Raw genomic sequence first — 24,604 nt, 5'->3', positions numbered from 1 at the left:
CAAGCAACGTTCTTGCAGTTATTCCAGTTCCAGGCAATCAGACACCTTTTCTGACCCTTTACATGCACTAGGCACACACACACAGTGCACATATATACATGCAAACAAAACATTCATACAAATAAAATTTATTTTAAAGGGTCCAGAGAGATGGCTCAGGGCATAAGAGCATTTACTGCTCTTTCAAAGGATCTAGGTTCAATTCTCAGCACCCATTTTGGGGTCCAAACCACCTATAACTCTAGTTCTGGGGTATCTGACACCCTCCTCTGGCCTCCCTGAGCACCAGGCACACATGTGGTACATAGACATATATGCTGGCAAAACACTCATAGGCATATAGTAAACATTAATAAATCTTTTAAAAATTACATTCAAAGGATTTTATTTTATGTGTGTGTGTGCCTGCTTGTCTGTATATATATGCATCACGTGCATCCAATGCCAGAAGAGAGTTCTGGAACCCCTGAGACTGGAGACTTGTAAGGCGTGAGGTGGGTGTTGGAACTAACTCTGGGTCCTCTATAAGAACAGCAAGTAGTCTTTAGCACTGAGCCATTGCTCTAAACCCCAAATAAAACTTTAACGAAAGTGATATCTGCTATGCGGGAACAGGAAGGAGTCTGTGTGTGGTAGCAGGTTCACTGAGCAAAGAGTTTGCCTGAAAGTGAATGGCTAATGGGGTGACTTCTTTGTTGGAGACTCTGAGGATGAATTGAGCTTTCCCCACGTGGAACCCAAAGGGGGCCGTATAGCCTTCCACAAAGTTCTCCTGTCTTTTACTCAGGGTGATGGAATCGGGTACAGAATCTAACGTGAACATTGGTCACATACTAGCACTCTCCTGTAAGGCCCAGATTATCGCGGGGCAGGGTAGGAGGCCAGTCTAGCAGCCACAAAACTCAGGGACAAGTGTAGCTTAGCTACAACCTCCCACCTTCTCCCCAATAGGCACCGCCCCAGGAGCCCCCCGTGACTCCCACTCGCCCCGCCCCATCCGGTCTGGTCCCGCCCCTTCAGCGCGATACTGAGTCCCAAGCGCGAAATCCTGGGCAAGGAGTGACGGTGCGCAGGCGCAATGGTGGCGACTCGACGGCGCTCCCGGCCTGCCCCGCGCGCTGACGTCGCGCAGCTTCGTCCCAGCCGCCGCGGCCGCCATTGGAGTCGGCGCCCCCTCAGCCTGTCCGCTACCTTCCGCTGCTTCCCGCTGTTCCGGCCCGCGTGCCTACAGCTGCCGCCGCGCCCGGCCACACCCGCGGAGTTGGCGGCGGGGCACGGGGCCGCGCGCGGCGTGACAGGCCCGGCCTCGCGGGAGGCCCGAGCCGGCGGCGCCCCGGTCCCGCGCAGAGCTGTTCATGAAGCATGTCGGCCACCAGCGTGGACCCCCAGGTAGGGGCGTCTCGGGACCACGGTCACGAGACCAGGCCGTGGACAAGGCAAGACAGGTTGCGGTCTGGGCCACGCTGGGGACCTGGAGGCTGGGTTGGGGTTAGGGTGCGGGGTCCGGGCTGGGAACCGGGAGGCCGGGTCAGGGCTTGGATCTCCGGGCCGAAGATCTGGTGGATACCAGGCCAGGCCGGAGTTCTGGGGTCCGATGGCGGGTCGCTGGACTTGGTTGTGATCAAAGTATGGGAGATCTGGAGGCAGGGCCGGGGTCGCATTGCCCTCTGAGGAGCATTCTTCGGATAGTAACTTTGTGTTTCCTTTCCCGGGCTGGGTGGTGTCCACCCGCATATCCTGGCCTGCGGCGATGCAGAGAACAAAAGGACAAGATAATAAAGGTGAGGAGAGTTCCGGGAAGTCATCCGGACTTCGGAGGAGGACTGGGCAGCGACAGTCCGTATGAACAAGAGAAAGTCCACCAAGCCTGCCTCGGATCTGAAACTTAGTTTCCTCCCGACAGCTTGAAGGAGATGAAAGTTTCCATTTCCTGGGTATTTGACAGATTGGAGGGGAACTAGAGAAAATAAAGGCGTACCCAGAGTGCTTCAGATAATATTTTGCGATTTCCCTTTTGACCCTGCCAGCCAGAACAGTTACCTGGTGGGGAAAGAGATGGTGATAAGACAACCTCGCAGAGGTTAGCAGGCCTGAATGACTGACTGGCCCTCTGTTGCTAGGTAGTGGATGGCTCTGGAGGAGAGTCAGCCAGCTAGCTGTGGACCTGGAGGCCTGTCCTCCACCCTTAGTTACAGTCATTGTAAGTTTATTGTTATCTCCTGTGATAGTCTGGCTTGTAATAAACTCCCAAAACTCTTGTGAGAACCCAAGAGTGACACTAAATCATTGGAAGACTTTTAACCAGTGTGTGTTGTTGTTACTTGGGTGTAACCAAATATGGTTCATCGTGTTTTAAGGTTGGAAAAGGCCCAACACTTTATTTACCATTCCTTTCATTTCCTTTACTGGCTGTGCACTGTAACAGTGGAAAGTAAGTGGAGAATCAGATGATAGTGAGCTTGGGTTACAGCCCTTTCCAACTGAGCATCCTGCCCTCAGATCTCTATGCATAACTGGGCTCTTAAAGCACTTGTCCTTTGTTTGCCTGGGATAGATTTTTGGAGACCCTGTAGATTTCATCAGCCCAGGGTCAGTAGTAGAGTACTGGACTGGCTGGCATAGGGGAAACCCTGGGTTTAGTCCCCACCTTGGGGTGGGGGAGGGGCCATCACAAGATTGGCTCAAAGTCTGGCTGTAAGTTTCTTGCCCTTTGTTATAGTTGCAACAAAATGACATCTGGCTGAATTATGATTATATTTTTACTTAAAAGAATTTAGGAAAAGTTGTGAAATGCCATTTTAACTAGTATGTAAACATGAGTGTGCCCATTTTGAAGTAAGATCATATCCACTAAAAACTGATAAAAATAGACTTCACTAAGGTTTTCATGCTTAAAAGTAATTTTTTTTTAAAGTTTGAAGATAATATTTTGCAACTTTTTGTTCTAGTACAAAATGGTTCTTTGCATCAGAAGGATGCAGTTCATGACAATGACTTTGAACCCTACCTTTCTGGACAGTCCAATCCGGTGAGTTTATTTTATTAGCATATTTTTTTATTTAAATACTTTGCTTGTAATACATTTACTGTAATGTTTCTACTTTTATATCCCACAGCAAAGAGACTGTCTCAAAAGTATTAGAACTGATAGAGTGGTCTTGAAGATTTGCTTTGTGCAGGTCTTCCTGCTGGGCCTGGACCTGAGTGATGAAGAGAATTTTCTCTCTGTAGAACAGCATCCCATAGAGATTGGGTACAGGCAGACTTTCAGCATTTGTGGGCTGGTGATGGAGTGCTTTTTTATGATGTATAGAACTGTGTGGTTCCCTGAAGCTTTGTGCCATCTTCATTTTGTCTCTGAGGGTTGGAGTTATGATCTAGGAGAGTAGGTAAGCTCTGGACAGTGCAGCAAACTCCCTTTCCTTTTCTGTGCTTGAACCTTAGTTCTGCCTTCATCAGGAGACTTGCCTTCCTTGATTCTTAGTTTCCTTTTGTATGAATAAAAGAATCCTGCTTGTAGGACTGTTGGGAGATTGGCATTAGAGAGAGTATGTGTAAAGCACAGAACGAGTACCTTATAGTCAGGATTTCTTACCTTTGGCACTGTGGAACCCTTTCTTTTTTCTGTCAGTACTTTTATAAGTGTAGGTGTGTGTATAGGTGCACCTCAGAGTCTAGAGGAGGGTGTAAGAACCTCTGGAACTAGAGTTACAGGTGGTTGTGAACTGCCTCTTGCAGAGGACTACAGTTCAGTTGCTATATAGGGTACTGGTATCTGAACTGTGGTCCTTTGCAAGATCAGCAGGTGCTCAATCTCTGAGCCATCTCTGTAGCCTAGATAGCTAAACATTGTTTTAATGTATTCTTCTAACATTTCATGTGTATGTACAATGTATGTTGATCATTGCAGCCTCATGTGCCCCCAAGGTGCCTCTCCTATTCTCACATCTCTTTCCTCTAACCTACTGGGACCATGGGCATTAAGCATTATTTTGGCTGTTCCCTTCATGGTAGGATCACCTATACCCCACCCTGTGGCTTCCACCTACTAGATTCCCTATGCAGTCCCGTGAAAATTGACTACAAGGTGTTTCCTGGTAACAAAATTGCCCTGCTTAAAAACCATAGGCAATCTCAGCATGGTGGTACATACATATCTTTAATCCTAGTATTCAGGGGGTAGAAACAGGAATTCAAGGCCAGCCAGGGTTGAGTAGTAAGACCTATCTCAAAAAAAACCAAAGCCATATGCTATTTGAAATTTAGATTTAACCATAGTCTCTGCCACTTTTAAATGCACACTGTATATTTATAGTCAAGCAAGGCTTTATCCCTGGTTGTTGTGCCAGAAGGAAATGGATTACTGGCCCCCCAAACCCCGCCCCCCTTTTTTTCTCATCTGCCCTTCTAGGTCATTTTAGAGCATTTTATAACTTTTCTCCATTCTCCTTTCCACCACATTCAGCATATCAGAAGCCTAAGAATCTGAGGGAGCCTTAACCTATAGGGTTGCATGGTTGCCCCTGAATATCTGGGCAGTCAGTATAGGGTTGCAGAACTGACTTGGCTTTAGTCATGGGCTATTGGCCATGACAGAAATAAGAAGTTAAACAAGCCTATTCTTTTGAATATATTTCCTAGTTTTCTTTTTTGTTTGGTTTGTCAAGACAGGGTTTTTCTGTGTAGCCCTGGCTGTCTTGGAACTCCCTCTGTAGACTAGACTGGGCCTCAATGTCAGAGATCTGCCTACTTCTGCCTCCTGAGTGCTGGAATTAAAAGCCTTCACCAGCACTGCCTGACTTCTGGTTCTCTTATACCAGTGATATATACTAAATATTAAAACAAGGGACAAGGGTTGCTTTACTATGTTTGAAATGTTTTTTATAAAGTAGGGACTCGTGGAATACTTGGGAGGAGTTTCTTAAAAGTAAAATCAGTTTTTCCCCTTTACTGTCAATTACATGTCCCTGAAGTCTTAGGGAAACAGTGAAAAGGAGTGTTCTTCAAGATAGCACCCTTAGTAAATAACTTTAACATGGCACCTTTATGTCTGTATGTTCAGATGTACTTTTTAGTAAAGTACTTAACCAGCATATCGCTTAAGAATAAATTTTTTAGAAATGCCCAACTTTATTAGGAGGTATGTAGAAAGTAAAAACACAGGAAGCTTTCAGGTTTTCCCTTAAGCATGAAGCAGCTGAGGACCAGCATGACAGCCATTTACCTGTTTGGAGAAGTAGGGCCCCAGTCATTCAGCAGGTGCCTGCTGTCTTTGTGTTGCTTGTTTCTTCATATGGGACCAAAATGCCATCTGCCCCCCTACTTTTCTGTAGTACATTCTTGTGCCCAAAGATCGTTTAAAATGCTGGATGGACACTGTAACTCATGTTCTGTGTGGCCATGTTGAAGTTTGTACCTCTGCTCATTTGTGAGGAGCTGCTGGCCTTGGGACTCTGAGCTTATCTTGAAAATTGAACCTCCTCAATCATAAAAGGTTTTTATCAGAGTTTATGTGGTTTTTTCCGCCTGCAGCCAGAGTTAAATTAAATAATGCTATGCCTTGTTAGGGCGTACGCAGCCTCTGTTGTTTGTGAATATCTGGGAGAAACTTGACACTTGGGTTACTGCCATGTCTAGGCAGTTCTAGTAGACTTGGATTTTTGTGGTTACATGCACATACTATAAAGTTTCTGTAAAAGGTCCAGTGGTGGTACCCAGTAAGGAGGAATTTGCTACCACTACAGCTTCCCAGAGGGGAAAGGGAAGGATGTAATGTATCTTTACTTGCTCCTTAGCAAGTTGCTTAAACAGATGTAAAAATTCTTGTCAGAAACTGCTGTCTTTGCATATTAGTCAGATAAAGGGTTCACACCACAATCTCAGAAGGCTCAGCCCTGAGGAAAGACCAGGAAAGTGCCTGGCTAATTAAGCGGGGTGTTGGGGTTCTCTAACATTACCTTTATCTAGTTTTCTCTTGAAGCAAATGTGTACATGCTGATTAACAGCAGTCCCAGGAGTCCTAGACACTTGCTCACTTTTTTCCAGCCTTGCCTTTAGTGCTTCCTTAAACATAATGGATTTGATTTGATGAAGTGCATGGGTCTCAGCATGGCCCAGAAATGATCTGCAGGGCTGATCGCCTTATTGTTCAAATGGTCTCAGAGTTCTTTCCTTCTCAGAACAAAAAAAGGGCAGAAGTATTCTAGTCTTTTAAAATCCACCCCCCCCTTGTCACTCAAGGTGATTAAATTTGGATTAATAATAAATGAGCAAAAGCTCTTAATTCTAGAACAGATTTATGGCTTTCCAAATGACATAGGAATAACAGCCTTGGTTATTTAAATTCTCTTTAATTTTTTGGAGTGCCTATTTTGTTTATCTAATTTTCTAGTTATCAGGAAGAAGAAGCCTAAGAGCCCCAAGTTGTATTTTCACCTGTCAGTGGTCTCTGGCTTTGCCTGGAAGATGTGTTTGCCTTCTTTGTGTGGTCTTGTTACACCCAGGCTTTGGTTAGAAATCTTAAATATGGTACTACCTACTTGTCTGAAGAACTGTGGGAACCCAAGTGTTGTACTGAGAGGTGTGTTTATATGTGAAGAGCAGCTTTTGAGTTTTGTTGCATAACTTAGTTTATTCAGCTGTGTCTTTGGTAAACCACTTCATACTATAGCTTCAGTGATACTGTGGAGCTACCAAGCTAGAAGGAGCTGTTTGCTTGGGAGATTTACAAGTGAGTGTAAATCCCTAACTTGTGCCTGGCCACACAGAGGGAGGTGGGGAACTTGGACAGGCTCTCCATGCTTTACCAGTAGTCCCAGTGTATTTATTTCCAGGGCATACTGGAGCTAAGTTGTTACACAGCTCACCAGAGTAGGCACCATATAATATAGACTGATGGGAACCACTTCCTTTCCAGAAAAGTTGTTGGCAGTCAGACTGGCTTACAGAGGTTTCTTCTGCATAAAATGGCCTGGTTGAGATGACTTTACAAAGTAGCTTGATGCTTCCCTTTCAGAGATTGAAAAGAAACAGGGAGGTAATAGAAGTTGGTCTGTCAGTGGGGTTGAGGTAAAAACTGGAGTTGGCCTAAAGCACAGTTTGACCGTGCTTGTGGGCCTCTCAGGTTGGAGAGAGTTAGGAGAGGTGTGGCTGCTGGTTCAGAGGCAAAGAAGGGTATGGCTAGGTGTTTGGACTACTAGAGGAGGTCTGCAGTACTTTTGAGGAGATCTTAGTAAACAGTGACCTTTTAATCTGGGATTTTTTTACCTTTTCCATAGGGTTTAATTTTATCTTTGCTTATTCCATCTTCCATTCTACAACTCCGAGAAGCAGTAAGGTCTCTCTAAGTCTATATCTTGCAGGTGCTGCTGATGCTTTTCTTCTTTGGTGCCTCTGTCCTGCATGTGTGTTTCTACATGTACATTTTTAGTTGAAGCATCACACCCTGGTCTTGAGGTGTAATGATTTTTGCAAAGAAAATTAGCTGGAATCTTTTGTGTTAGGATTTGAAAAACACAAATTTAGGATTTGGGGCAGGATGTTAGGTAGGTGCTGTGCTTGCATTTACAAGTTCAGATAGCATGGGCAGAACGAGCTGGAGGACAATGGGGCCACCTATTGTGTGGTGTTTGTATCGCTGTTTGTGATCTGTGTGCTATGTCTGTTCTTCAGGTAGTAATATTTCAGGAGGGCTTTGAGAGCTGTTGTTATGATGGGTCTTACCTCATAAGCCTAAATTGAGTCAGTCTCAGTTAAGGCCTAGGTATAAGTCAGAATGACCTGAGTATCTTTTCTGCTATTTGTTGGTTTGTGGCCAGTGGGTTAGAATGATAGAACACTACTAGGTCTTCCCTTCTTTTTGTCTATTTCTCATGCATAAAGTGCTGAGGAAAGGGAAGAGGACCTGTCTCTCTCCTTTTTGGGGGGGGGGGGGGAGGACTGTGGCCTCAGTTTTATATCCGTGAAGGCATGCTTCCCTTAGAGCAAGGCTTCTGCTCATTCCTTATTGATTCTTCTTCCCCCTGGCCTTGTTGCTCAGGCTCCTTTGAAGGATGCTAGGAGGACATACGCGCAGGAGGTTGCAACGGAGGAGCCAGAATCACTGAAATCTTTTCACGAGAAGATATACTAAGTTTTTTTTTTTATGTTTTTAGAATGTTTATAGTGACCTGTTTGTGGATGCTAAAAGTTTTCATTACAGGGAAGCAATTACTTCATGTTAAGTGATAGTTCTGAAATGGTCTGGTGCCTAGTGGAGCTTTCTTACCTTCTGGACATGTCTACCCCCAAGCACAGATTGCCATGCTATAGGAAGGTCCCTTCTCTTACGTCACTGATGCTTTCAGAGATTGAAAAGAAATAGCGTGAGGTAATAGAAACTAGACTGTTGGTTGAGGTAGAAACTGAAATTGAGCCCAAAACTTGGTGCCTGATTCTCACCAAACCTTGGCAGAGTGTCTCTCCAAAGAGATGGTATCCTAGAGTTGTCAACTGCGAAAGTCTGCACCTACAAGCTAAAAAGCTTCCATCCTCTTCCCTTTTTTTGCCCTGTAACCTAGTCTTAAAGCCCCTCTTAGAAGCTTCTGCTATAGAGTTGGGACTTAGGAAGACTTTGCTAAAGTGGGTTTTCTGGTATCAGATAACAGGGTTTAAGAACTCTAGGGACTTGATACTGGTAAAGGCACAGCAGAGGAGCCTGTGCTCTACTCTGTGCACCCATAAGTGTGTCCAGGAAGCCATGAAATGTGAAGGACAGTTAAAAAGACCCAGCTGGTGTAGCAATCAGGAATATTGTGTAGGAGAGGGTCTTGAAGGTGACATTACATACCAGTGCCCGGGTGTGTTAACAGGTCAGTGAGCTGGAGCCTGCCGGTCTTATTGTCAGAGCCATCTTAGTGCATTGTTAAGGTTGTCTGCATTCTGCTGTGCCGTCAGTGTTCATTGTAAATATTACTACTGCAGGACTGGGTTGGATTCCTCTGGTGGTAAAGGCAGAAGGGTGGTTTGGCTGGGTCATTTCACCTGAGTTCAGGTCACTGCAAAGTAGGCTCTGTGCTTTGAGACAACAGCCTGGTTTGCATTCATTACTAATGACTTTTGTTTTGACATTGGTGACCATATCTGTCATTTAAGAAGAAATAATCGTGTGCTATATTATATTAGCTTTGTTTTTGCACCTGTGTGTGAGGTGGTTAGCATGCTGAGCAGTCTGACAGTTGTCTAACTCATCACTTATTTGTTTTCACAGAGTAACAGTTACCCCTCGATGAGTGATCCTTACCTGTCCAGCTACTATCCACCATCCATTGGATTTCCTTACTCCCTCAGCGAGGCACCATGGTCTACTGCAGGGGACCCTCCCATCCCATATCTCACTACCTATGGACAACTTAGTAATGGAGACCATCACTTTATGCATGATGCTGTTTTTGGGCAGCCTGGGGGTCTGGGGAACAACATTTACCAGCACAGGTTTAATTTTTTTCCTGAAAACCCTGCATTCTCAGCATGGGGAACAAGTGGTTCTCAGGGGCAGCAGACTCAGAGCTCAGCTTATGGGAGCAGTTACACTTACCCACCAAGCTCCCTTGGTGGCACAGTTGTTGATGGGCAGACAGGTTTTCACAGTGACACACTCAACAAGGCCCCTGGGATGAACAGTCTGGAGCAGGGTATGGTTGGCCTGAAGATTGGGGATGTTACCACCTCTGCAGTTAAGACGGTGGGTTCAGTTGTCAACAGTGTGGCACTGACTGGTGTCCTTTCTGGCAATGGTGGGACAAATGTAAACATGCCAGTTTCAAAACCAACTTCATGGGCAGCCATTGCTAGTAAGCCTGCAAAACCACAGCCTAAGATAAAAACAAAGAGTGGGCCAATAGTGGGGGGTGCACTGCCTCCTCCACCTATAAAGCATAACATGGACATTGGTACTTGGGATAACAAGGGCCCTGCGCCAAAGGCCTCGGCTCCCCAGCAGACACCATCCCCCCAGGCTGCCCCACAGCCCCAGCAGGTAGCTCAGCCTCTCCCTGTTCAGCCCCCACCTTTGGTCCAGCCACAGTATCAGAGCCCTCAGCAGCCACTTCAACCTCGCTGGGTGGCTCCTCGAAACAGAAATGCAGCATTTGGGCAGAGTGGAGGGGCCAACAGTGACAGTAACTCTGTTGGAAATGCGCAGCCTGCTTCTGCCCCAAGTGTAGAGTCCCACCCTGTCCTGGAGAAACTGAAAGCTGCCCACAGCTATAACCCTAAAGAGTTCGACTGGAATCTTAAGAGTGGGCGGGTGTTCATCATCAAGAGCTATTCTGAGGACGACATCCACCGCTCCATCAAGTACTCCATCTGGTGTAGTACTGAACATGGCAACAAGCGCCTGGATGGCGCCTTCCGCTCCATGAGCAGCAAGGGGCCTGTTTATCTGCTCTTCAGTGTCAATGGGAGTGGACATTTCTGTGGGGTGGCAGAGATGAAGTCCCCTGTGGACTATGGCACCAGTGCTGGGGTCTGGTCTCAGGACAAGTGGAAGGGGAAGTTTGATGTAAAGTGGATTTTTGTCAAGGATGTGCCCAATAACCAACTGCGGCACATCAGACTGGAGAATAACGACAACAAACCTGTCACAAACTCCCGTGATACACAGGAGGTGCCCTTAGAAAAAGCAAAACAAGTGCTGAAGATTATTGCTTCCTATAAGCACACAACCTCTATCTTTGACGACTTTTCTCATTATGAGAAACGCCAGGAGGAAGAGGAGGTGGTGCGCAAGGTGAGTTGTCTTTAAGCACCTGTTACACAGGTGACCTGCACAGCAGACTGGAGTGTAATGGACAGTCTGTTGGTCTAGTGACATCTTCCTGGCTGGCCTTGGTTGAGTTGAGACACTACAGGTGGCATCTCTTAACTTAGCTATCACATTGCTGGGATGAGCCAGTAGTGTGGTGTTTTGAGTGAATGTAAATGAAACGGTTACTTTTCTGTTATGATATATGGTAATCTGGACCTATGTGTACATGGGAACAGAGAATGAGAATGTGGGGAAGCTATTCTTTGTAGTGTCTGTCCATTCAAGCACACTTAGAAATCAATATTCGTGTGGCCCAGGGAGACTGTCCTTGTAGTAACATTGACTGCACTGTGATGTTCCACCTGCCCAAGGATTTATGCTTCTGGGGCACCTCTACATAGTTGGAAGCTCTGGGTCCAACATTCTCCTATCATCCTTTAGGAACTCAAAAGGCCTGCAGTTTGAAGGAACTTAAACTCCTATCATTTAAGTACTAAAGAGAATGGTGTGCTGGGGCAGGGGTGATAAGTAGCTGACTTGGGTTCTAGATACTTTGTAATTAATGGTTTATATGGTTAGGTCCATTTGGCTGGAGATAGTTTTAACTGAGGCCATTTGGTCTTCAGAACAGAAATGGTTTTCAGAAATGAGACAGATTTTAATGTGTACTTTGAAGCTCTTATTTCTATGATCCTGAGATTGTTCTTTCTTTTCATGAAATGTTGTTTCCAATCTTTTTGTCCCCTGAGTTAGGTAACTTGCTTATGAATAATTAAGTATTTTGAGGAAGGAGATATGGAGAAAGCAAGGTAGTAATGCTGTTGCTAGTACCATTAAATTACCCTTATCACAAGTACTGATAAAACATTAAGAAAGAGATGGCATTAATTTCTAGTCACTGAAATTCTGTAGGTTTAGCATTTGGGGTATAAATAATACACAGGCATTCCACAAAAGTGGCATGTGTTCTTAGAAATAGTTGTTAGTGGTTTTGTTTTGCTAGTATCATATGTATACCTATACAAACCAAAGATGCCTAGAACATTTATAGATCAAACCACCTGGAACCACTGTGTTAGCACAGTACTGTTAGTACTGTGTCTGCCACCATCAGAACAAGGATAGTGAATGAAACTTGGGTTCTACTTTTATCTAGTAGCTATTTGTGTTCATGCTTGGTTTTCTTTATAAGAGTTTTATTAAAATGTACTGGGTGGGGCTGGAGAGATGGTTCAACGATTGGCTGGTATTCCTAAGGACCTGGTTCGATTCCCAGCACCCATATGACAGCAGCTGTCTATAACTACTGTCTTACAGGATCTGACACCCTCTTTAGCCTCCAAGGGCACTGCACTGTTGCAGTACAGAAACTTGTATGTATTGGTAAAACACAAACATACAAATCAATAACATCTCAGAAAACAAAAGAATGTTCAGTTCTTTAAAAATATACTAGCTCTCAGAGATTAGTGATAGGCTTAGGGATAAAATTCTGCCCCTCGTCTGCTTGTATCTTAAAAATTCCAATTGTTTTAAAACTTTTTCTTCTGTTTTTTAAAATCCTTTAAGTTTTTATGTGTGCCTTTATGAGTTTACATGCATCCCATGCATGCAGGTACTTGGAAAAGAGAGACAAGGGTGTCAGATCCCCTTGAAACTGGAGTTAGAGATGGCTGTGAACTTTCTGATGTGGATGCTCGGAATGAAATCCAGGTCTTTGGCAAGAACAGTATTAGCTCCTAATTCTACCATCTTAAAACGTACATTATAAACTTGATTCTTAGACAGCAATGTCTGTCAGGTGTCTGCTCTTGTGATAAGCCTTTTGAGTGACCTGCAGGAGTTACAAGTTAATTAGTATATAATCAGGATCCCTGGTGGTCCTTAGACCACCATTCTGGAGGTTAGCATGAAGAGCATCCTAGGGAGGATTGCCAACTCTTATCCAAACTCTGTCAGCCTAGCCATAAATCTTTTTATCAGTTGAGTTGAATGTTAAGTTGTATTGTTGAAGAAGACAAATTTTAAAACTGTTTTAGTCGAATTTCAAACATCTCTTTACCCAGTGTGGGACAGTCCTTAGATAAGTCATATCTTCATTGGGCCTTATGCAAGTTGCCCACCAGCTATTCCATCTTTCCCTCCAGGGAGGCTGGGCTATTATTAGTTTATCTAGGAGTTGGAATCATGGGTGTTTTGTGATTGAGAGTCTAGGCTGTTGAGGAATACCATTTCATTTTAAGAATGAAGTGGGAAACTGGGTGGTGGTGGCACACACTTCAAATCCCAGCACTCAAGATTGCCTGTCTCCTCCACTCCCAAAAAAGGAAGTCAGGTGAGGAGTGAAGAGCTACTCCTTCCTTCAGGCTAAAATGTGCCTGCAAAGTAAGTGTTTGAGGCTCCTGGAGACACCTCAGGTTCTCCTGACCCGAGGACTGACCCACCTTCTATTCATTGACAGTTACCTTGCACCACTTTCAAGTAGCATCTCGTGTTTAAAAAGAAAAACAAAGCTAACATTTTCACAGTTTCCTTTTCAGAGTTTTCTTGTCCAGCTATAAATATGAAATATGCTAATTTTTTTCCCTTTCTTTCATTTTCCAAGACATGGTTTCTCAATGTAGCTGTGGCTGTTCTGGAACTCACTTTTTCATCCAGGCTGGCCTCCAAATCCTACTTTAATACCTTGTTTTTGTTTTAAAGATTTATTTATTTATTTGATGTATGTGACTACACTGTCACTGTCTACTGACACACCAGAAGAGGGCATTGGATCCTATTATAGATGGTTGTGAGCCACCATGTAGCTGCTGAGGATGGAACTTAGACCTCAGGAAGATCAGTCAGTGCTCTTAACCACTGAGCCATCTCTTCAGCCTGACACCTTGTTTTTCTAATGTTTTATTTTGACTTTTGCTGTTGTTGTTTGGTTGGGTTGTTGTTTTTTTTGGGGGGGGGTCTTTTTTGTTATAGTTATGGCTGGTCTTAATCTCTGCCTCCTGGGCTTTCGAATTAAAGGCATCCACGTCTACACCTGTTACTTTGAGTGTTTTGTTTGTTTTTGAGATGGGGTCTCAGCTACTTTCATTTTTTACATTTACATTTAGTTTTACTCATTACATTTTACACATGTATTGTGTGCTGGAGATTTTGTCATGGGTCCTAGGGATCAGACTCAGGTTGTCAGGCTTGCCACATGTGTTCTAGCTTGCTAGGTAACCTTGCCATCCCTTCATAGTTATTTTCTTCTGTTTAATCAATAAACAGCCTTTCTTAGTATTTAAAACAATGACAGTTGAGTGTTCTGCATATTGCCTATTGACGCTGACCTTAGTCTGACAGGCCTCTGGAGTGGATCATATACACCTAGCCCTATAAGGATAATGTGTTCTGTATACTTCATCTTTCAGCTGCACCAGCCCCCCTCCAAAAAGTTTTATGAGTAATCTTAAGCAGGTAACAAGCTCTGTAGCTATTGCTAGGGCTGAAGGCTGAAAGAGCCAGACATTGTCTCCCTCCTCCTGCTGCTTTACTAGCAGCCGTTGTCTCTGGGAGAGACAGGCTTCTGCTGGAAGAGTTTTTCTCTTTACACCTCAGGGTAGAGGGCTATGAATTCTTACTAGTAATCCATCTACTCATTGATCTGGGTGCTCTGCCACCTCCTTAAGATTGGAGCCAAACAAAGATTTGAGAAGCCTTGTCTTGGACTTTGGATGGTGGTCTTTGCTATGCCTGGCAAACCTGTTTAGTCCAGGTTAACCCCAAAGGAAAGTACAGATGTTGGCTCAGATATATATAGTTAGGCACAGTAGCGTGTGCCTGTGATTCCAGTTCTTAAGAGGTGTATGGGGGCAGAAGGATGAGGAGTAGTTCAAGGCCACCTTTAAGTACGTGAAACAGTCTCAAAACAAAGCCCAAAGTAAGCAATTAGAAACTACAGTAACTTATAGGTACTCTACTGACAACTTTCTCAGTTCACACATAGAATGACCATGTTAGGAATGGAACCTTTAACCTGAGTGTAGTTTTTGGTATTTATGCACTTTCTCTAATAGCATGACAGTGATACATGAGGGAGAGTGGGGAGGATGGGAGTGTGTGTGTTGTGTGTGCATGCTCCTTGGATCAGAGACACTTTGTCATTGGCTGACTTTAGATGCATTGCTAGGGAAAACGAGGTAACTACTAGACACACTGATAAGAAACCAGCTAGGCAGACATGAAGAGTGGGTGTAAATTCCAGGTCGGTGTGGCATGCATGCTGTCAATGGATGTAGGAAGTCAGTTCAGTTGAGGAGCTATGCCCTAACTTGGTCAGTACTGCTGAAGGCCACAGAGGAAGCTTGAGCTGGTGGGAAGGGCTTAAACTAAATGGATCTAGTTTGTCTTCCTATCCTACTTAGCCCTGACTTGGAGCTTACTTAAAGCCTGTCTGATTTTGGTGTTCTCTGAGTCATTTGTTTGTTGAAATGAAAGAAAATTTAGAAAAGTTATTCCTTTGGTTTTTGGTTTTTTGTTTTCGAGACAGGGTTTCTCTATATAGCCTTGGCTATCCTGGAACTCACTCTGTAGACCAGGCTGGCCTCAAACTAGAAATCTGCCTGCCTCTGCCTCCCAAGTGCTGGGATTAAAGGGGTGTGCCACCACTGCCCGGCTAGTTATTCCTTTGTACTAAGCATGCTAGAGTGCCCTGTGCATGCCAAGTCGTTCCCTGGAGCACAGGTGCTTTCATGGTTCTACTGTTTCTTCACTAGCATGATTGGCACATGAGGGAGAGCCAGCTGGGTTTGGGGAGGGGGAGGAAGCATGGGCGAGTGGGTAGAAGACACATGATTTGGCATGTCTCTGTAATTTCTGTGCAGAGGGTCTTGAGAAAGGATAGGACAGCATGTGGTAGCTCCTGCCATGGTCTGTGGGACCAGGCTGCTTGGTAGTTCAGTACCAGATCCACAGGGACTGCCCAGACAAGCACACATCCCCATCTTTTGCTGCAGTCAGTAAAGTAGCCTAAGGCCTCGCCTGCAAATCAAAGTGCTTCATGAGCTAATAACCTCTTCTCTTCTTTTTACAGGAAAGGCAGAATCGAAACAAACAATAAGGACAAGCCAGTTTGTTTTTGGTTAATGGTTGACTTTGAAAACAGAGTTTTAAAGCTGTATGCTTGGTGCTGTCTCCGAGTCAGCTCCAGTGTCGTCCTCGTGCGGGGTTGATTGTTGCATCTTTATCTTTGTAGTTCATTTTTGCCAGATGGATCTGCATTCATTTGTATTTTTCTATGTATTATAATATTGTAGAACTCACTAATAAAGGAGTATTTTGTTTGTCAGCTTATCAGTCAGATTGACCTAATGCAAAATATAAATATTCTTCAAAACAAAACACCTAATACATCCCAAAGATATTTTTATTTTGGCAGAAATTATGTTCTTATTCTTATATCTAGTCATTTAATATCCCTATAGGATACTTCATATTTCTTGCCCTCTCCTGCTTTACAGCAAACAAAAAGCCCATTCAGCATGTGCTGTTGATGTCTCTTCACAGTACTGAAGTGGCTTGCCATTTTACTATCTGTGGTATCCATCATATTGCTGACCTGCCCTTTTTGAGTTTCCTACTAGACAGATAACTTTTAGTTTTAAGTGTGCCCACAGCTGTCTATGGGCAAGCTGTCCATAGTTTAGTGCCCACACAGAGCGGTGCTCCAGTTCTTGCCACCATCTGCCACTGCATGAGGTTTAGGTTCTGTGGCAAGGAACTAGAAGGTGTTTTAAGTCTGCTTCAGCATTGCGACATTCTTAGTTGTTTGTAGATCATTTTTAGTTGTCCTCTTTCTTCTCTTGAGAATCCTGATGCTGTCTTAAGTTTTTATACCAGTAACGCTAAGCTTTAATTGTAGGATCTGATAGTACAGGCAGTGTGATGGATGCTGCTGCCAACTGTAAATTTCACTGTGTGTCTAATTTTTTTTTCCTGTTGAATGGGTGAAAAAAAGCAAAAAAAAAAAAAAAAAAAAAACTTTAGAAAACAAATTTGCTATCATGTTTTGTGGAATGAGGAGCCTCGGAGGAGCTCACCGCCACCTGGAGTTGGAGTTTAGCATGAAAGTGGTGCTCATGCCCGACGCCCTCGCATACTGAATCTGCACGCGCCCACTGTAGAGGATCCTTACTGTCTTAGAGAGCAGATACCTTCCGAAACTATTTACTCCAAAAGACCCTCTGAGTTAACATTTAAGCTGTATTATTTAGACTTGTATTTAGAACGTGTCACTTCCTCGAGCTGTTACTGCCTGTACGGAGTCGTGGACAACATCGGATACCTGTCCTCTAGGAGAATACAAGCCTTAATAAACACCTGTTGAGCAAGCTTGTGTATTCTTGTCTTCCCTGCTGTATGTGCCTTGTCTCTTATAGCTGAAAAATCTATGGGGTCTGCTCTAAGCAGTGGAAGCCAAGGGCTGCAGTTTTGCTTATCTCTGGGTACTAAAAAGACAGGAACTTTCATAGCTCCATCTAGGACTTGGGATTCAGTCCCCAACTATGTAAGAATGTGAAGCTAACAGAGGTGGACAAACTGTTAAGCAGTTATACATCACCTGTTACACACTTGCCTCCAGGCTGGTACTCCTTGATCTCTCCCTTACACCTTAATTCTTACATTTTAAAGTTGTAGACATCCAATGTGCTTTGTTCTGTAACTTAATCTCACATGTTAAAACTTTTGGGGGGGGGGTGTTGGATTTGGAGTGCTGGGATTCCTGGCGTGCGCCACCACCGCCCGGAATGTTAAAACATTTCTTAAAGGCTGTGTGTGGAGGACAAAAGAAAACTTGTGGGCAAGCCCATTTGTTGCTTGATGGGTCCAGGGATCAAACTCAGGTCATCAGGTTTGGCAGCAAGCACCTTTACCCACTCAGCCATCTTGCTGGCCCCTTATTGTTTTAATGTTTGTTCCCAGCATTTTTCTTGCAAGGGAAAATTAAAAATGAAACACACAGATCCAAGCTGCAATACAGTCAGCTGCCCCTCTCCATGTCGAAAAAGGTGTCATGTCTCCCAGACTGGTGTTAAACTCCCAGTTTCTACCTGTTTCTACCTCCCAGGTTCCATGTCAGTCTACATCTGTACATTTTGACATGCGAGATTCAGATAAGAACCTAAATGTGATCTCATGCTTGCCCTCTCTACTTGTGGAAGATAATGGTTGATATGGATACAAAACGAGCACAAGAAAATTAGTCTCTGGCCTTAACTTACACCTCCAAAACACCTGTATTTTAGGAAGTTTTTAAAGCGTGTGTGGTTTATATTCTCATCTGTGTGTCTTGCACACATGTAGTCCTTGAGCTCCAAAGAGGAGGAATTCCTGGCTTTGACAGCAATTGGGTGAGAAGCACAGAAGTATGGGCTAAACAGGATGTGGGGTCAGTACCTGGCAGGACTAGAGAACTCCATCACATGGATGAGACAGATCAGTGGTCACTACAGAGCTGGAGGTGGCGACAGAGACCAGCTAAGAGTTGCTGACTGATTTTGTGTCGTGAATGGACAGTGCCCTTGCCTCCTAGACCCCTTGCTCCTTTATCATCCTGTGTAGAGTCAGGAGATGTGGTAGGCCACTGGGAAAGAGAACCTGAAGGCCTAGGCCTGTGCTTCAGTAATTAATACTGGTACTTTGTGAAAGGCTATGTACTAATGTCCTTAACTATTATATTTGTAGATTGCCTTCCAGAAGCCAGACTTAACCTCCAAATGTCCCCAAAGCACACAAATCTTTAGCAAGGGATGTTGGTTGAAGTTTATCTCAGAATATGGTGTTGGCTATCACACCTGCTGCCCTGCACTGGGTAAGCTGGAGGACACATGATGGATATACTTGTCTTGAGTGCATTTCTGCACCTAGGACCCTTTGTTGGCCATCTCTTATCCTTCTTGGATTCTTGAGATCCAGAATTGGTGAGTTCTTCCTTCACTTAGACAAGAAAGAAAAGAATTAGTTGTCACACACATGCTATGGCTTCACAGGTCACTAGACCTTGCTTCATAACTCAAGAAATGGATTGTCTATGCACCCCATCCCTCCTGCTTTTAAGAAAAAATGTATTTATTTAATGTATGAGTGCTCTGCTGCATATACATCCACAGACCAGAAGAGGGCATCAGACTACCTTATAGATAGGTGGTTATGAGTCACCATGTCGTTGCTGGGCATTGAACTCAGAACCTCTGAGCCATCTCAGCAGCCGGCCTCTCTGTTTTACCTTCAGGAATGATATGGATGTGGAAGAACACCCCTAGATTCTGCAGCAATATATTCAAATAAATAGTAGAATTTCCTCCTAATCACTGTGTGGCTCCATGACTGACAGTTTTCTATAGCTAAAATATATATGTGTATGTAAACTTTTAGAAAAGCCATTTGAATAGTTACCCTTCATGATATTTTAAGCATCATCCTGTGAGTGGCAGTCAGACGGGATACATTTATTTGAGCTCAATGAATTTCAAAGTTTCCCCAAAGCCACCAGGCTTCTTCCTTTCCATATGGGTCTTCCTTTAGCTCATAACTATCTGCTGTAGACTACTACTAAGAAGAACCCGGGCAGGGGCATGGAAGAGGGGTCACCCTAACCTCCAATGTTTTGCTCACATGAAGTGTAGCAGTCTTAATCCCCTCCCAAGCTGTGGGTTGTGGGGCTAGGTGCCTAAATTGGAAGTACTGATAAGTTTGTTTACCATGTCATATCTAGAACCCGAAGGAGCCAGACTTGCCAAATCACCAGGCTTCCCATCTCCATGGAAGGAGTATTGAGTACATACTTCCAGTGGTCATTCTAAAGAGCAGCTTGAGGTGAGCAGGTGCCCACTGGACCTGCTTCCTTCCTAAAGTGTGATCTCAGTGTTTCTGGTTAGCCCTTTCCCTTCCCAAGTGTCTAAGACACTCTGAATCAAAGAATGATGAACAGCTGTCAATACTGGAGTGGGGCTCTGATGCTACATGTGCTGTGGATGAGATATGTCTCAATCAAACCCCATCCTCTACAGCTCTAAGGCCTAGAGAAGGTTGATCCATGTGAACTCTTTTGTGTGGCAAGGTATGTGTAGTGCAAACGGCTGGGGACATAGTGCAAGGCTGGCCATCTATGCCTGGACTTAAGGAAGAGTAAGGACATAGGATATGGGTGGGACTTTACAGTTTATAAGGAGGCCACAGCACAGGTTTTAAGCATATCCCTGAGATGAGTGAAGCCCCCATCTCAACTCAGTGGGGCATCATTGGGCCAGTCTTTCTGCTAATCTTTTTTTTTTTTTTTTTTTTTTTTTTTTTTTTTTTTTTTGATTTGGTCTTTTCGAGACAGGGTTTCTCTGTATAGCCCTGGCCATCCTGGAACTCACTCTGTAGACCAGGCTGGCCTCGAACTCAGAAATCTGCCTCCTTCTACTTCCCAGAGTGCTGGGATTACAGACGTGTGCCACCACCGCCCGGCTCTTTCTGCTAATGTTATCTCTGTCCCAAACTATCTCTTCTTCTCTCTGAGCTAGAGGTGGGCAACCCTGCCTCTCGGGGAGTTCCTAATGCTGCACAGGCCTAAGAGAGTTAGTGTGAATGTTGCCCACAAGACAAGCTGTCCCACCAGACTTCCTGGCTTGCTGTTGGGGATGCCTTGCTCCAGGGTAGCACAGGGAACAACTTTAGCTTCTGGCTACTCAGAGCTTCTCTGTTATCCACAGCAGGTTACTGAGCAGCAGCTTGTTCATCAGATGGGTAAGAGCACTGGATGATTTGTGTGGAGCCAGCTTGCACCATGTTTCTCTGCCCCCTATCTAGGGATGGCAAGAAGAGACCCTGTCTACTATGGAAGGGCAGAGTGGATGGCTAGATCACCAGAGCATCAGTAAGGGTCCTAGAGAAGCCTCTCCCTCTTGCTTACCACTCTTGATAGTCATGTTTGGGATATGGAAACTTGGGAATAAAGAAGCTCTGAGAAGAACCTCTGTTTAGAATGTCAGTGAAGTCAAAGACTGCCAGATGGGAGTGCCTCTATGTGTCTTGAGTCCACCAGGCTAGGGGATGGAGGGGATTCTTACCTTGGAGCTTCTCTGAGCACCACACAGAGATACATACCTGTCTAGGAGAAACCTGGAAGTGAGTCTTTCCATAGACTGTTAGGCTTTAGGGAATTTTGGGATAGCTCCCATAGTTAGACAGGAGGGATATGAGAGGCAGCCTTAACTGTCCATTCTAAGCTAGGAAGAAAACTCCCTCGGGTACTCTGTACTTCTCTGGATCTGGGGTGATTGAAAAACGCCTTTGAAGGTATTTCCTGACCTTTTGGAAGGCTGAAGGGAAAGAATTTGGAGACTGTCGAAGATCACCTGGGTTAGGAGCTACTTGGGCAGTGCTGACCAAGGTTCTGCTGGTGTGAAGGGAGCTGATATGGGGTTGGGCCATGTACCATGATCCCACTTCACCGCTCAACTCTATGTTCTTAGCTCCACTGTCACAGTCTTTTCCATCATCTAGGTTAACCAGCTGTCAGTCACTGTAACAAAAATGCCTGAGATAATTAATTTACAAAGAACAAAGATTTATTTGGCTCACAGTCTGAGGGGCTGCAGTCCATGATTGGGCAGACCCCAGGCTTTTCAGCTTCTCACAGGGGTGTGGAAGGCCTTGGCAGGTGGTGACTGGTGACCAAAAGGAGGCTAAAAGGAGAAATGGGAAAGACCCAAGGTCTCCACCACGCCCTTCATGGACAGATCTCCAAGTCCTTCCTGTGTGGGTCCATCTACTAAAGGTTCCTCACCCTGAAGACAAAGACTTTAGCATCCGGGAGACATTTATCTGAAACATGGCACCTTTCTGAGAGAATACAGGCCTTCTCGGTGAGCTTCAGGTAGCCACAGTTCCTGTGCCACATCTTCGTGCTGCTGCTCCTAAGAGCTGAAAATAGAACCAGACAGGAGTGTTAAAGGCCCCAAAGTTTAGTGATGATGATAAAGTTGATGACGGAGACGGTGATGATGGTGGTGATGGTGGTGTTGGTGGAAGTCATGATGGTTGGCTAGCAGGGATACCAGTGGTTGAGACTAATGATAATGAAGGTGACGAAGATGGTAATGATGGCATTGGCTATGGTCACAATAATTTCACATTGACTCCCTTGGACATGTCTGAACTTATAACCAATCACAGATGGGGAAACTGAGGCACAGTGGAGCAAGGAAATCCTGACTCTGTGAGTGTGAAAGCGTGTCCTTAGATCTTTGTGCTTTACGGCTGGGTGAACCAGATTTCTGCTGTCATTAGGATATCCTGCTTTTCCTACCTCAGTTGTAGCAGGTGCCAGGTGGCACACAGGATGCTTGCACAGCGCATTTCTGTCTCCTGCAGACTTGCCTACATCTTGGCAGCACTCACGGCCTGGTCCTCAGAAGAGACTCAGGAATGCTTGGGTGAATGGGGGAACAGAGAGCATGCAGGAGATCCTCATCCTTATCTTGTATGTCTCTCCCATACTGAGGTAGGACTTGTCTCTAGATGAGGATACCTCTGTCTCCCCTGCCATTGTTTACAGGGATTAACTTGTGCTGTCTAGGCAATGTAGAGGGTCACTCTGGGGCCTGGTTCTCCACAGTGTCATTCCCCATCCCTGTCCAGGTGTAGAATCCTGAAGCATCTCCGAGGTTCCACCTGTGGTGAGCATAGGTACCTGCAGAGGATCCTAACATACACACACACACACACACACACACACACACACACACACACACACGAGCACGTGCACGTGTGCCTTCAGGAAGCCAGACTTAACCTCCAAATGTCCCCAAAGCACACAAATCTTTAGCAAGGGATGTTGGTTGAGGTCTATCTCAGTCTATGGTGTTGGCTATCACACCTGCTGCCCTGCACTGGGTAAGCTGGAGGACACATGATGGATATACTTGTCTTGAGTGCATTTCTGCACCTAGGACCCTTTGTTGGCCATCTCTTATCCTTCTTGGATTCTTGAGATCCAGAATTGGTGAGTTCTTCCTTCATTTAGACAAGAAAGAAAAGAATTAGTTGTCACACACATGCTATGGCTTCACAGGTCACTAGACCTTGCTTCATAACTCAAGAAATGGATTGTCTATGCACCTCATCCCTCCTGCTTTTAAGAAAAAAATGTATTTATTTAATGTATGAGTGCTCTGCTGCATATACATCCACAGACCAGAAGAGGGCATCAGACTACCTTATAGATAGGTGGTTATGAGTCACCATGTCGTTGCTGGGCATTGAACTCAGAACCTCTGAGCCATCTCAGCAGCCCCCGGCCTCTCTGTTTTACCTTCAGGAATGATATGGATGTGGAAGAACACCCCTAGATTCTGCAGCAATATATTCAAATAAATAGTAGGATTTCTTCCTTCACTGTGTGGCTCCATGACTGACAGTTTTCTATAGCTAAAATATATATGTGTATGTAAACTTTTAGAAAAGCCATTTGAATAGTTACCCTTCATGATATTTTAAGCATCATCCTGTGAGTGGCAGTCAGACAGGATACATTTATTTGAGCTCAATGAATTTCAAAGTTTCCCCAAAGCCACCAGGCTTCTTCCTTTCCATATGGGTCTTCCTTTAGCTCATAACTATCTGCTGTAGACTACTACTAAGAAGAACCCGGGCAGGGGCATGGAAGAGGGGTCACCCTAACCTCCAATGTTTTGCTCACATGAAGTGTAGCAGTCTTAATCCCCTCCCAAGCTGTGGGTTGTGGGGCTAGGTGCCTAAATTGGAAGTACTGATAAGTTTGTTTACCATGTCATATCTAGAACCTGAAGGGGTGTGTGTTTGTGTGTGCGTGCGCGCACTTGTGTGCATGTGCGTGTGTGCTGGGGCATTCTGCATGTGCCACTTCACTCTACTTCAAACTGCCTGAGCTCAGTCCATGTACTTTGTACATATTCCCATTCTGTTCCAGCAGAGATGGTGCTCCCTGAGGAGTGTTGGCTCTTGGTGACACATGGACCAGGTACAGTCTGGGACTGAGAAGCTTCCCCAACCTGGTCCTTTCTGGGCCCTCCTTCCATGTGGGCTCACACTGTATTTAGAATTGGGCTTTATTTTGAGTAGTTCAAGAATGTTGTTTCTGGCTCTCTGGCTCTCTGGCCACGTACTAAGAATAGCTCTGGGCTCCTGGTATAGACTCACAGTGGTGTGGCCACATCCCTGTTAACCTGCTAGAATGCCTAGTCCTCCAGATGCTAGGTGCATCTGCCTCTGCTCATGGTCAGTGGTAGTTTGGGTGACAATCCAGGCAAGAGAAGGACTACATTGGTTCCACAGACATTTCTGGGATAGCCTGACAAGATCTGTTTAAAGTGGCTGAGAACCAAAGATGGGACCTAGCTCCTGAGAGAACACTGTCACACACCAGAGTGTAGTGTGCTCCGGTCCTGCTGAAAAGGCCCATCCCCTCCATCAGAGCCTCAGTGGAAACGGCTTGTGTATGGACTTCTACGTCATGTCTTGGCTCCCATCCATGGCACAGATGGTAACTCTATCTTATCTTCCTGATGAACAGCTTTCTAGGTGGTGGAGATTGCCTCTGGATCAGAGGCAATCTGACTGTGGCAGCCAGGTAGGAAGCGTAGACCTTGGAAGGGCAGCCATGTTGCTACTATTATTATTTAACCTTTGTGGCTATTATTATATCTTGGCTGATGCTATGTACCTAAAAAGAGCTAGGGATGTCTGTACCTAAGCTCTGAAGGGCTGGGAACAACTGTGAGGGTGTAGGTGGCGAGAGGCACCTGGCTGTGCAAA

General features: G+C 44.9%; 1 protein-coding gene across 1 annotated transcript; it reads left to right on the top strand.

Annotated features, from left to right (window-relative positions):
* The first annotated feature begins 1,136 nt into the window (after positions 1-1,136).
* Ythdf1 (YTH N6-methyladenosine RNA binding protein F1) lies at positions 1,137-17,154 on the top strand. Its single transcript, XM_052184548.1, has 5 exons — positions 1,137-1,389; positions 1,757-1,781; positions 2,949-3,028; positions 9,248-10,768; positions 15,858-17,154. Exons 1-5 carry the CDS (start codon positions 1,363-1,365, stop codon positions 15,882-15,884), a joined length of 1,680 nt encoding a protein of 559 aa, XP_052040508.1. The 5' UTR covers positions 1,137-1,362; the 3' UTR covers positions 15,885-17,154.
* Positions 17,155-24,604: the final 7,450 nt, after the last annotated feature.

This window comes from Apodemus sylvaticus, chromosome 5 (assembly GCF_947179515.1).
Source record: "Apodemus sylvaticus chromosome 5, mApoSyl1.1, whole genome shotgun sequence".
Classification (NCBI taxonomy): Eukaryota; Metazoa; Chordata; class Mammalia; order Rodentia; family Muridae; genus Apodemus; species Apodemus sylvaticus.
Note: the sequence above shows the minus strand (reverse complement) of the source record. Positions and strands in the feature narration are given on the sequence as shown.